At 38.9% G+C, this 13,536-nt stretch overlaps 1 protein-coding gene across 4 annotated transcripts in view; it reads left to right on the top strand.

Moving 5' to 3' along the window:
- Positions 1 to 13,536, top strand: part of FREM1 (FRAS1 related extracellular matrix 1) — a 176,392-nt gene that overhangs the window by 60,337 nt on the left and 102,519 nt on the right. For all 4 annotated transcript variants that reach the window (XM_088018775.1, XM_028107286.2, XM_028107288.2 and 1 more), the window contains 4 exons: positions 4,194 to 4,538; positions 5,144 to 5,286; positions 12,302 to 12,495; positions 13,210 to 13,300. In XM_088018775.1, the coding sequence (XP_087874901.1) occupies positions 4,194 to 4,538; positions 5,144 to 5,286; positions 12,302 to 12,495; positions 13,210 to 13,300 (773 nt within the window). The remainder of the gene's footprint in view (positions 1 to 4,193; positions 4,539 to 5,143; positions 5,287 to 12,301; positions 12,496 to 13,209; positions 13,301 to 13,536) is intronic.

Here is a 13,536-nt window from a genome sequence, read left to right as displayed (position 1 = left end):
TAACAACATTTGTTCTTCCAATCCATGAGCATGGAATGTTTTTCCATTTCTTTGTGTTATCTTCAGTTTCTTTCATCAGTGTTCTATAGTTTTCAGAGTACAGGTCTTTTACCTCTTTCATTAGGTTTATTCCTAGGCATCTTATGGTTTTTGTTGCAATTTTAAATGGGATTGATTCCTTGATTTCTCTTTCTGCTACTTCATTATTGGTGTACAGAAATGCAACAGACTTCTGTACATTGATTTTGTATCCTGTGACTTTGTTGAATTCATCTATCAGTTCTAGCAGTTTTTTTGGTGGAATCTTCCAGATTTTCTACATAGAGTATCATGGAGCATCTGGAAATGTTTGACTTCTTCCTTGCCAATTTGGATGCATTTTATTTCTTTTTGTTGTCTGATTGCTGAGGCTAGGACTTCCAGTACAGTGTTAAATGACAGTGGTGAGAGTGGACATCCTTGTCTTGTTCCTGACTGTAGAGGAAAAACTCTCAGTTTTTCCTTATTGGGGATGATATTAGCTGTGGGTTTTTCATATATGATCTTTATTATGTTGAGATATATTCCCTCTAGCCCTACTTTGTTGAGGATTTTTATCAAGAATGGATCCTGTTTTTGTCAAGTGCTTTTTCTGCATTTATTGAGGGCATCATATGGTTCTTATCCTTTCTTTTATTAATGTGGTGTATCACGTTGATGGATTTGCAAATGTTGGATTTGCAAATGTTGAACCATGTTTGCAGCCCAGGAATAAATCCCACTGAATCATGGTGAATGATTCTTTTGATGTACTGTTGGATTCGATTTGCTAGTATCTTGTTGAGAATTTTTACATCCATTTTTATTAGGGCTATTGGCCTGGAATTCTTTTTATCAATGGGATCTTTGTCTGGTTTTGGAATCAAGGTAATGCTAGCCTTGTAGAAAGAGTTTGGAAGTTTTCCTTCCATTTCTATTTTTTGGAACAATTGTTAGATCTTCTGGTTGGATAGAGCCCTTACTTATGGTATAGTGTCCTTCTTCATCTCTGTTTACAGTCTTTGGTTTAAAATCTAGTTTGTCTGTTGTAAGTATGGCTACTCTGGCTTTCTTTTGACATCCATTAGCATGATAGATGATTCTCCAACCTCTCACTTTCAATCTGCAGGTGTCTTTAGGTCTAAAATGAGTCTCGGGGCACCCTAGTGGCTCAGTTGTTAAGTGTCTGCCTTCGGCTCAGGTCATGATCCCCGGGTCCTGGGATCGAGCCCCACACTGGGCTCCCTGCTCCACGGGAAGCCTGCTTCTCCCTCTCCAACTCCCTCTGCTTGTGTTCCCTCTCTCGCTGTGTCTCTCGCTGTCAAATAAATAAATAAAAATCTTAAAAAATAAATAAAATAAATAAGTAAAATGAGTCTCTTTTAGGCAGCATTAGGTGGATCTTGTTTTATTTTTTTAATCCATTCTGATACCCTATGTCTTTTTATTGGAGCATTTAGTACATTTACATTCAGAGTGATTATTGATAGATATGAATTTATTCATATTTGTATTGTCTTGCAAATCCGTTGTATTACCTGTAAAGTTGGTGTTTCTGGAGATTCCTTTCTAGTCTTTGTTGCTTTTGGTCTTTCTTTCCTACTCAAAGAGTCCCCTTTAGTATTTCTTGCAGGGCTGATTTAGTGGTCATGAACTCCTTTAGTTTTTGTTTGTCTCAGAAACTATCTCTCCTTCTATTCTCAATGATAGCCTTGCTGGATAAAGTGTTCTTGGCTGCATATTTTTCCCATTTAGCGTGTTGAATATATCATGCTACTTTCTTCTGGCCTTCCAGATTTCTGTGGAGAGATCTGCTGTGAACCTGATTTGTCGTCCCTTGTAGGTTAGGAATTTTTTTCCCTTGCTGCTTCCAGAATTCTTTCCTCATCTCTCTGTTTTGCAAATTTTACTATGATATGTCTTGGTGTTGGCTGGCTTTTGTTGATTTTGATGGGAGTTCTCTGTGCCTCCCGGATTTGGATGTCTGTTTCCTTCTGCAGATTAGGGAAGTTTTCAACTATGACTTATTCAAATAAACCTTCTGTCTTAGACCTCATTTCTAAATAAATTGTCATATCCAGAAAATCTGGAGATCTTGAAACCATTAGCTTTTGTGTTAGGGTGCTCACATCAGTGGATGACCATTCATTTATTTACTTATTTATTTATTGAAGGGGGAGGGGCAAGGAAGAGGGAGAGAGAGAATCTCAAGCAGGCTCCATGCCCAGCAAGTAGCCTGATGTGGAGCTCAATCAATTAAGTTGGACACTTAATTGACTGAGCCACCCAGGTGCCCCTGGATGACCATTTATGAGTAACATCTTGTACTTGGCTCATTATTTAAATCTTAGATGCCATGTAGTACTCCTTCTAAATATACTCTTTAACTGATGATCTTGTCCCAGTTGGAAGACAAAATATTTCCTTCTCATTTCTCTCATTCAGAAAAATGTATTGAAAAACAGAAAAACTTAGTTTTTTTAATATTTGGTAATCATTATGTTATTATATTAGTAGCATTATGTTATGTTAATTATGATTATAAGGATAGTAGTTAACAAGGTAATAGCCCTAATAAAATAATATTCATATTGTATGATAATATAGTCCATTCCTTATAATGAGCTCAGAGGATTTAAGTCACTTATCCTCTTGGTATTCCTAACTATAAAGCAGAAAGGGAGCTCTTATTTATTATCATTTGTGATTAGGAATTCAGAAATCAAAAACGAAATGATAAATTCTCTTGTGTAATTCAGTAATTCCAGAAGAGTAGGAGATCAGCTTAAGCCTGGGTATATCAATTAGGATAGATGTTCAGCTGCATGTAAGGGAAACCCAGCTACAGGGATTTAAAAAATTCAAGAGTTATTTTCTCATGTGACAAGTTGCCCAGAGGTAGGCCTTCCAGATCCATGATGCCAGGAGCTCTTTCTGCTCTGACAGTGGTCAGAAGATGGTGCCTACACCTCCAGACATTGGGTCTGCATTCCAGGAAGGAAGAAAAAGAAGGGAAATGAAAAAAGTTATGTTAATTAATTTACTCTCTTTAACAACTTTTCGCAGGAACCTGATACAGTGGGTTCCACTTAAATCTACCAAGCACATACTACCCCCTAGATGCAATGGAGTCTGGGAATATTTTTTAATGGTCATATTGCCATTCCAAATAAAACTAGAATCTGGTACTGGTGAAGAAGCAGGAAGTGGCTACTGGGCAAGTAACCTGTAGTGTCTATTATACGAATGTTTAATCGCTTATTCCAATGAGGTTTTTAAAACAACCATACAGTGTAGGGAGACTACTGGGGCACTTGCCATCAAGAATTGTAATCACTTCTGCAGAGTGAAGCAATGTTTACTAATACTGTAGAAATGAAGAGTAGAGTGGTAGCCCATGATGATGTGGCTCAGAGGAGGTAGATAATAGTACTAATATTTATTAAGGATTTTCTTTGTGCCAGATACTATACAAAGCATTCTACATACTTTATCTTATATCAGCTTTATGAAATGAGGTAGTATTATTGTTCCCACTTTACAAATGGGGAACCTGAGATTTAGAGAAGTTGACTTGTCTAAGGTCATGTACCTAGAAAATGGCTGAACTGGGCTTTGAACCCAGGCCGTTAGATATTAGAGCTCTAGCTCTTGGGCAATAAGCCAGTGATGCTCGAACTTTAGCATGTGTCAGACTCTCCTGGAGGTTTAGTAAGACACAGATTGCTGGGGCTTACCTCCAGAACTTGCATTTCTAACGACTTCCCAGACGGTACTGATGCTCTTGGTTTAAGACTGCCCCTCTAAGAAGTGCTGCCATGTAGGATGATAACAATGAGTTTAATAAAAATCAACATATTTTGTAGGCTTACTCTTCTTTAAGTTCTCTCATCCTTACTAGGGAATATGAGGTAGGTATTATTATCCATTTTATAGACGAGTCTCAAGCGAATTAAGTACTTTGCCCAAGTCTCATAGCTAATTAATGTTACAGCCAGTATTCAAAACCAGATCTGTGGAGGCCCAGAGTTGACTAAACAAGACTGTTTGTTTAAGTGAGGCAAGTATTGGCTGGTCCACTTTCCTCAATGCCTTCTCCTCTAGGTCTGCTTTCACTACAGCTGCTCCCTCGGCACCCCTCATTCAGTCAGCTCCATCTCTGCTCTCTCCATCAGGTGGGAAAGGATTTCTCTTCACTGTGGCTGACCTTCAGGCTGGAGTTGTTCGCTATCATCATGACGACAGTGACTCCACCAAAGACTTTGTGATCTTCAGGATATTCGATGGCCATCACAGCATCCGCCATAAGTTTCCCATCAACATCTTGCCCAAAGATGACAGTCCCCCGTTCCTCATAAGCAACATTGTGATTGAACTGGAGGAGGGGCAGACCATACTGATCCAGGGTTCCATGCTGAGAGCATCAGACATGGACTCCAGTGATGACTACATCTTCTTTAATATCACGAAACCTCCTCAGGCTGGAGAGATCATGAAGAAGCCAGGGCCAGGGCTGATAGGTAAGTTCTGAACAGTTAAGATTGTTGGTGTCAGAATTTGTACAAGGGTGGACATCAAGTTGATGAGGTAAGATACCATTATCATTCCCATTTTATGGATGGGAAACCTGATACCTAGAAAAGTTAAATTGATCTATTCAAGTCTGTGCATCTGGAGAGCTGAGCCTCAGGCTATTACATTATGAAAAATTACATCTGCCAAGCAAAATGATAGAACAAATAAGTTTGAAGAGAAGTGTTTGGCCTATTCTAAATTATTGATAAAGTAATTTCATGAAAAACATTTGTTTATGTTTTATTAGAATAATTTCATAACTACTTCTTAAAGTAGTCAGGAGTAACAAAATAGGGATCAAATAGTGTTAAGACTGTTTCTTAAAAATATTTTTTGTAATGCTAATTTTTCTACCTATTTTAAGACAGGTGTAGCAACTTTAATTTTTCTGCTTATTATTTCTAAGCTTTGATAAAAGTATTTAATGAAAAGTCCTTGGGTGCATACACCATACTAGGCAGAGAATACTTTGGAGATAAGTCCAATATCTTTATACCCCAACATCTGGAAGACTGTTACAAAAGTATGTGCTGTTTTGTGGACCCGATAGGCTATCCTGTCTCTGGCTTCCTTCAGAGGGATCTATTTAATGGCATCATTTACTATCGTCACTTTGGTGGAGAGATCTTTGAAGACTTTTTTGAATTTGTCCTGTGGGACAGCCATGAACCTCCAAATCTCTCAGTGCCACAGGTAAGAGGCCATCTCTGAATACTGTCCTCAAAGTCTTGTCCACAGATATCCATTCTGGGAGGTGTTATTAGAAACTATGTAAAAGCAGGTTTTAAGGTTCAGAGTTTGAGAAGCAATGGATTCAGCAAGATTAATTCAATTTCTTTGCAACATGACTTCTCTACCATTTACTTTCTTAATTAGTTTTGTAAATTATTGTATTTGTAAAAACTCCGTGTAATGCAGGGTTTTCAAGATCATTTAACCATGGGGCCCTTTTATACAGAACAGCTCCCAAAATTTGCTGGCCTCATAAGGCTTGAGAAAACTGGCATTTTATGTGTAGTGGTTGAAGCATAGTCTCTGAAGTTACACTGCCCATGTTTCTCTCCTATCCTTGACCTTAACTGTTTGACCTGTGTCTCAGTTTCCTCATCTGTAAAATAGGTAATAATACAACTTCCTTAGAGAGCAATTGTGAGGGTGAGTGAGATAATCATGTATAAAGTACTGAGAACTTTCTGGCACATGATAAGTACTCAGTAGACAAATTCGCTATTATTTATTGTTGCTTTTGAAGAACTATGAGTTTTACCACCACTCAAGTATATCATTTAAGTATACAGGATGCAGAAATAAGTTTAAGGAGGCATTCTCATATAGAAATTACAGAAAATGAAGTTAGCATAGGATCTGGACAACTATAAACTATAAAAGGGTAGACTCCACGTAAAGAGAGGATGGCTGGTGGTGGGGGTGGAAAGACAGCTGAAAATAAGTGATTACTTACTATACGTGGTTCTTTTTGCTAGACATTTTATACCTATGATCTTGAGAACCAGCTCTAGAATGAAGTTTTAAAAAGATTTATTTATTTTAGAGGGGACTAGGGACAGAGGGAGAAGGAGGAGGAAATAGATTCACTGCTGAACATGGAGCCCAGATGCAGGGGTCAGTATCACGACCCTGAGATCATGACCTGAGCTGAAATCAAGAGTCGGGTGCTTATCAGACAGAGCCACCCAGGCGCCCCTCTAGAATGATTTCTTAAAGCATGTGTCCTCATTGGTTATATAATGCTTCTCATAATGTCACAGTCACTTACATTAGCCACAGCACAGGTGATGGAGCTATTCGTCTGCCTGCTAAGACAAAGGTAACAAAAAGGGATGATCAGGAAGAATGATGTCAGAGAGCCCAGAAACTGAAGGAACTAGGTGATCCCTGTTAGGAGGGAATAGAGAATGAATGAGAAAATTCTTAATTCATCTGCATATTGAATAACCAATCAATTCCTTTACAAATAACTCCCTCTTTTCATCAGTGTATTATATGCCATTTCTAGATTGCATTTTTGCTTGAGACCTTAGTTGACTTGATAATCTAAAATGGCAACTACTAGTAGGATTTATTTTTAAATCTTCTATTGTATCTATTCAAACTGACCTGTTTCTGACTAGAATACTGTATCACTTTTAGTGGATTATGTGTTTTTTTTAAAAATTGAAAGCTCAGGACTTCTTTTTCCTCTTCTGCTGTTACATATTTTATACATCGTAGGTATAGATTTATTTATATTTATCTCATAGTTATAGATCAAATGGAGATGTGGGGTCTCTCTATAATAAGGTAATGAAAACTTCACTGAAGCAGAATTATTTCTAAATCTTGGCAAATAAGTCAGATCAAACTCTGTAGATCCAGATGATGGATATATTTCAAAAGAAGAGGTCATAATTATGTTTTTCTTTGCTTTCGTCTTCTTAATCTTTGTTGAGAAAGAGACAGAGACAGAATCTATAAATTTGCTCTGTCTGCATGTACCACCTATTCTTTGGTTCCTAAATATTCTCCAGCTCAGTCTTATGTACCTGCTTCTGTACCTGACGTCGTTACACATGTGTCTCACCAGCATTTTATTTTATTTTTAAAGATTTTATTTTTATTTATTTATGAGAGAGAGAGAGACAGAGAGAGGTGAGGCGCAGAAGGAGAAGCAGACTCCCCACTGAGCAGGGAGCCCAATGCGGGACTCAATCCTGGGACTCTGGGATCATGACCCGAGCCAAAGGCAGACATCCAACCGACTGAGCCACCCACGCGCCTTCACCAGCATTTTAAATTCATCATGTCCACAATCCATGAGACATTTGGAATATTTCCCCCCAAACTTGTGCAAAACCACTGTACCTAGAATCCCTGAAGTCCTCCCCAGCCCTTTTCTCCATCTAATATCTGTATAACCGGTCAGTCAGCAGGTCTTTTGGGGGCTAAATTATCGTCAGAATCCCTCACATCTCTTAAGAATAGAGGAGATCAGCCACATCCTTGTAATTGAAGACAGTTAAAACCCATTACTACAGTCATAAAGTGTTTGGTAGCATTCCTCTGGCATCCATTTTTTTTCCCCACTTCTGACTAGTGGCAGCTTTAGCTTAGTCTTTCTCCAGATTATGGACCTATGCTCAGCTATAACATCACCTGCTCCAAGAATCATTTTCCAATGCCCTCCATTCCATAACTCCCCCAGGCTGACTCAGCTTGTCCTTTTATATGCTCTGATATCAAATAACTAAAATGTGAGGCCATTATTTGTTTTATTGGATCAACTGTGAGCTCACTGATGGCAGGAATCACAAATTATTTATCTTGTGTCTCCCGACTTTGTTTCAAGACTCAAAGTAGAGCCTCAAGAGCTGCTTTTTTGTGTGTGCCAAAATGAACTCTGGTTCTTTCCGTTTTTCTTGAAAGTAAGAGAAAATAAGAAGACTGAAACATTTGGTAGGAACTGGGGAGGGAGTGCCATAGGGAAGAATAAGTGTAAATCTTTATTCTTCAGAGTTTCAAGGAATTAGTGTGTGCCTAACAACAAAACAAGTATTGTGTGTGTGTGTTGGTAAGCATTTCCATGTTGTAAACCCCCAATGTCATCATTGAAACTCTAATTTTTAAGGGACTTGCATGATCATTCAGTCTACTTGATGATTGCGTCTTCAATTTGGACAAGTATCTAGTCATGTCTTACAGATAAAATTCAGCAAAATCTGGTCACCAAAAATTAAAGTAGGGCACAAGATTGCTTAGGCCACACTGTTGGAAAACTGCCTTTCGTAGAGACAGAGAGCAAGGATCTCCTCAGGTGAGACACAATGCACATAAGGTGGGAAAGAAGTTACATAAGCAGGGTTGCCCTTTCCCTCCTCTTGTCCTTCTCTACTGAATGCTCGTCTGAGAGGTTGACTGACACACCAACCAACAGTGTATCTACACATCAGCAAGAAACCCCTCTCTCTTTCTGTCTTGGTTGTCATTACTGTCATCAAATAAAGCCTCACCCGCTCAACTGATTTTTTTTAAATATTTATTTTTTCAAGATTTATTTATTTATTTGCTTGAGAGAGAGAGAGAGAATGAGAGAGAGAGAAAGAGAGCACATGAGAAGGGGGAGCGGGAGAGGGAGAAGCAGACTCCCCGCCGAGCAGGGAGCCTGACGCGGGACTCGATCCCGGGACTGCAGGATCACGACCTGAGCCGAAGGCAGTCGCTTAACCAACTGAGCCACCCAGGTGCCCCCCGCTCAATTGATTTTGAAAAATATTTCCTTCTTTATCCTTCTCCATAGAGGGCTTTATAGGGCTTAAGCTGTAAGAGATCTTAAACCAGGAGGAAGTGATATTAGAAGTAAAGTGGGGTGGGGCGGGAATGGGTGAAATAGGTGAAATAGGTGATGGGGATTAAGGCATGCACGTGTCATGATGAGCACCGGGTGTTTAAAATAAAAACTTAAAAAAAAAAGAAGTAAAATGGAGAATGAAAAAATACAGATAGATGAGCGAAACGGGAAGAGGACTAAGAAACGGAGGAAGAAAGGAAGCAGGTCCCACAAAGGCCTGTGGGTCAAGTGGGAGGAGGCAACTGGATGTGACTGGATGAGAGAACAGGCACCCAGGGCATGGGCATTTGTCGGAAGTCAGACTGGAGAGTGGGGTGGGCAAAGCTAACTTGGGTAGTAGTTCCTGGGGCAGAAAAATAGCACTGGATAATCTCAAAAAGAAGATGCAAGATAAAGAATCAGGCAAAAATCAAAGCTGATACAGAGAAAGGATCAATAACCCAGGCTTGTAAGAAAGTCAGATACTAGCTGTCAGAGTATCGTATATCGAGCCTGATTCTGAGGGTCAAGGTCAAGCTTTGTCATACTGTGTACTGATTTATCACTTTATATTCAGATTCTCTCTAAGTCTGTTTGCAGGTGCCTGTGGCCATAATTAGACTGGAGGGATGTAGGGAGAGTCAGCAGCAAGAGCCCAGTGATTGGGCATTAGGTTTTCACTGTCTGGGAATGGGTGTTCAATAATGTCTTTTTTACAACCCAATTTCAGTACAATGAGAATTCTTTACTTCTCTATGGAGCTTGTTAAAATAGGATTTTTCTTATGCACAGACAGACATACAATAATTGTTTAAACATGCATAAATATGTAAAGATACATCAACTTGAGTGATCATAAAGCATGTTGAAAATGTGCCTACCAAGAATTACTATAGGGGTATAAAAAAGCATGCTTGTACATTCTTTTTACACAAAGAACACATTGGAGAATAAATTAGCATGGAAAATGGTCTCTTTGAAGGCACAATAACTATTGTTTCCACATTAAATCCAGTTTTTCAATTAAGTGGAGCCTCACTGATGCACGCTATGGCTGGGAGGTCCCATAGAGAATTTCTGAACTTTGTAGATTAGCAAAAAACTGTAATTGGAAAAAAAATTGTGACACAAACTCCAGGAGACTGGAGAAATGACTGTCATTGTGTTCTTTTATTTTGATAACTGCCTTTAGTTTTTAATTATTGAAATGCTTCATAATGGAGTAGTAAATACGTTGTATGCTTTTGTAAAAGTAATGAAGGATGGAGACAGGGAATTAATTAATTGAGCACCTACTACCAGGTACTCACTGTGCTACTAGAGAGAAAAACTGAGCCCCAAAGGAGTAAAATTATCTGCCTCAGGGAGCATAGCTTGTAGGTGACTGAGCTGATGTCCCAGGCTTTATCATCGAAAAGCTTAACCATGCTTTAGTTTTTGCTTTGTACATCAATTTACAAAGGAATTTTCTTCATTTTCAAATTAAGTATTGTGAACACCATTATTGTAGACAAAACTGGCATTGCTGGTCTGTGCTTTGGTAATAATATTAAAATAATTAGAACCAGAGTAAGAATACTGTCACGCATCAAGCTGTGCAAAGAATCGTGATGCCAAACAAATGTCCCATTTTGAGAAAGAGTTAGTAATTGCTTTCTCGCCACCAGTTATGGATTATTGGAAAAAAAATAAATGTGATGATGAAAGCTGTTTGGCAAAGTTGCCTTGTCCTCTTACATGATCCCAAACCTGTGAGTATGATTTTAAGAATTTTAAAAATCACAAATAGGGCGTGTTGACGGAGTTAGCGAACATTGATGAAGTACCTCCCTACCTACAAAATAGAATGCCAGTTTTTGTGGAGCAACGGAAATGAACATATTTATTGAGCACCTACTGTGTGCCAGACATTTATCTACGTGGTGATATTTGATTCTCAAAGCAACTCTGTGAGATTGTTTTTGTTACAATTAACAAACCAATAAAACTGACACCCAAAAAGGTCGAGTGACTTGTTCAAGATTAATAACTACTGAGTGGTATACTCTGCATTTTTAACTGTCTGTCCACTGACAAATTCCACATGGTTTGCACTAGGCTATGATTCTCCCTTTGTGGACATTTTAGTCTAGGAGAGACTGACATGTGAACTACTAAATAATAATACAAGGCAATATAAAATAATAATGTTTGTTGAGGGATAAGCAAAATTCAAAAACAATTCCAACTGAGAAATTGGGCAATGTGTTTTTTAAGATTGATTTATTTCTTTTAGAGAGAGAGAGCAAGCACATGTGGGGGTAGGGGAGGGGCAGAGGGAAAGAATCTCAAGCAGACTCCCCGTTGAGCAGGCAGCCTGACGCAGGGCTCAATCTCATGACCCTGAGACCATGACCTGAGCCAAAATTAAGAGGTGGACGCTTAACTGACTGAGCCATGCAGGAACCCCAAGAAATTGGGCAAAGTTTTAAGAAGAGCCCTCCAGGGTAAGAAAGCCTCAAGTTGCTGGAGAAAGCAGGAGAAAGCATTGCAGACTGAAGGAACAGCATGATCCAGAGCATAGAGACCTGCTTGATAACTACAGCCTGGTATCTTGTGCTCATCTAGAGTCCTGGGTTAATGCTGAAAGGTGGTACAAGATAAAGTTGAAAAATGGAGTGTGTCTAAACCGTGGAGGTCTTGGGTGCTATGCTGAGGAGCTTGAATAATTTAATCCCTCCCGAGTGGTTCTTTAGTTTTTTGGGGAGAGGAATAATTGATTTGACTTGCACTTTTTTTTTTTTAAGAGAACACTAGAGATATGTAAAGTCTAGATTAGGTATTGGAGTTAGTGCTTACAGGAAGCTGTTGCAATAATGTAGGGAAGCAACGATGAGAGCTGGAGCTAGACCAGTAAGAATGGGAATGACAGTTGGGGTGGGGGCAGGGTGTGGTCATGGCATAGGAAATTTGGTAAACAGAAACTCTAGGACTTGGAGATGTGTTATGTGTCAGTGGAGAGGGAGGAACCAAACGTCATGACAAGGTTTCTAGGATCAATGACTGAGTGGAGGGTGGTAGCGAAAGAAAGCACAGGTTGTTGATGCAAGGGAGAAGTAGAAATAAAATCAGGAACATATTTTGTGTATTATGTGCCTGTTCTATAGCATTCATGGCTGCACTAACTATAATTGTGATAATTCTATTCTTAAAATATAACATTAAATGGGTAAGAATGTTCCATTTTTGGCCCACGTTCTTAATAGCTCCTGAATCATTTCAGTGGAAGTATATTACAAATGGGAGTTTTTGAAAAGCATCTTAACCATGACTGGGTGATTGTGGGGTGTTTTCCTTGGTGTCCTTTGGTATTTCAAATTAATGGCACAGGTAATTTCTTTCCAGGTGGTGACCATCCATATCACTCCAGTGGATGACCAGGTTCCAAAAGAGGCTCCTGGAGTTTCTCGGCATTTGGTTGTCAAGGAAACGGAGGTGGCCTACATAACTAAGAAACATCTACATTATATAGATACAGAATATGACAGGGAGCTTCTCTACATGATAACGACACCTCCGTTTTTCTCTTTCGGCCACAGGTATCTCTTGAGAAGTCATCACCTGGGCTATTTGTTGAGGGTTGTGTCCAAGGACTGAGTCACAAGTGTCCATATACAGTACTGTGGTTCAGTTGGTCTGTTGGTCAGACATGAACTTGTATTCAATTCCACATTTACTGTAATCTCAAACTTATTTCATACCTCCCTTCAAAAGCTATATTAATTGGTAAGTGACCTGCCACTTATAGTGTCTTCAGCTTAGGTAAGCTTAAAATAGTCTTTAATCTTTTTTTCATACAACATTCCTTTTTTTCTAAAGAGATTGTTATTTTTGTCTTTTTCATAAAAATTTATTGTATCTTCATAACACTATTTTCAGATATTGCAGGCCACAAAATTGTCATATTCTATAATCCCAATCAGAAAAGTGCCATGAATATACCTGAGACTTGTGTCATGTACATGATAGCAAGGAAACATTTTTTAGGATGAGAAGAATGATTCACTTTAATGAAATCAAAATAGAAAATTCTGTACATAGTTTCTGGAGTCATAAGAATGGCATTGATGATTCTGGACAGAAGGCTAGAACCACCCCCACCCCCACCCCTGCAAGAGAGAATATGAAGATGGAACATTTGATTTCTTCTTGCAATGAGCATTTGTAGCTTTAGAAAATTTGGTTGCAGGCTCTTTGACTTAATGTTTCTTGCCTGGAAAATTAGCTGATGTGTTCTCCTGTACTCTCTTTAGACATCTGGATGCTGGGAAATTGTTTATGGTCGACAGCATTCCAAAGCTGACCAAAAATCCTGCAGCGCCGGGGCTGAGATCATTCACTCAGGTATGATGCTATGCTAAAATGTTGACCAAACATGATGGAGGTGTCTTCTGAGAGAAGGGATGACACTCCTAGTGTTGCACTTGAGAATGATGGCCTTTGACATCTGTCAAAAGTATCAAATGCTTGATGTCTACATTCTTTCTGCTTGCACACTTTTATTTAGCATGTGCTATCTACTTGACAATGCTTCATTGAGCTGGATATGATTTCAAAATCTTGTTATAATTCAGCACAGC

This window comes from Eumetopias jubatus, unplaced genomic scaffold (assembly GCF_037043125.1).
Source record: "Eumetopias jubatus isolate StellerSeaLion01/CBP00866 unplaced genomic scaffold, mEumJub1_p1.0 scaffold_15, whole genome shotgun sequence".
Classification (NCBI taxonomy): domain Eukaryota; kingdom Metazoa; phylum Chordata; class Mammalia; order Carnivora; family Otariidae; genus Eumetopias; species Eumetopias jubatus.
The sequence above is the reverse complement of the archived record's forward strand: the minus strand, read 5'-3'. Positions and strand labels throughout refer to the sequence as shown.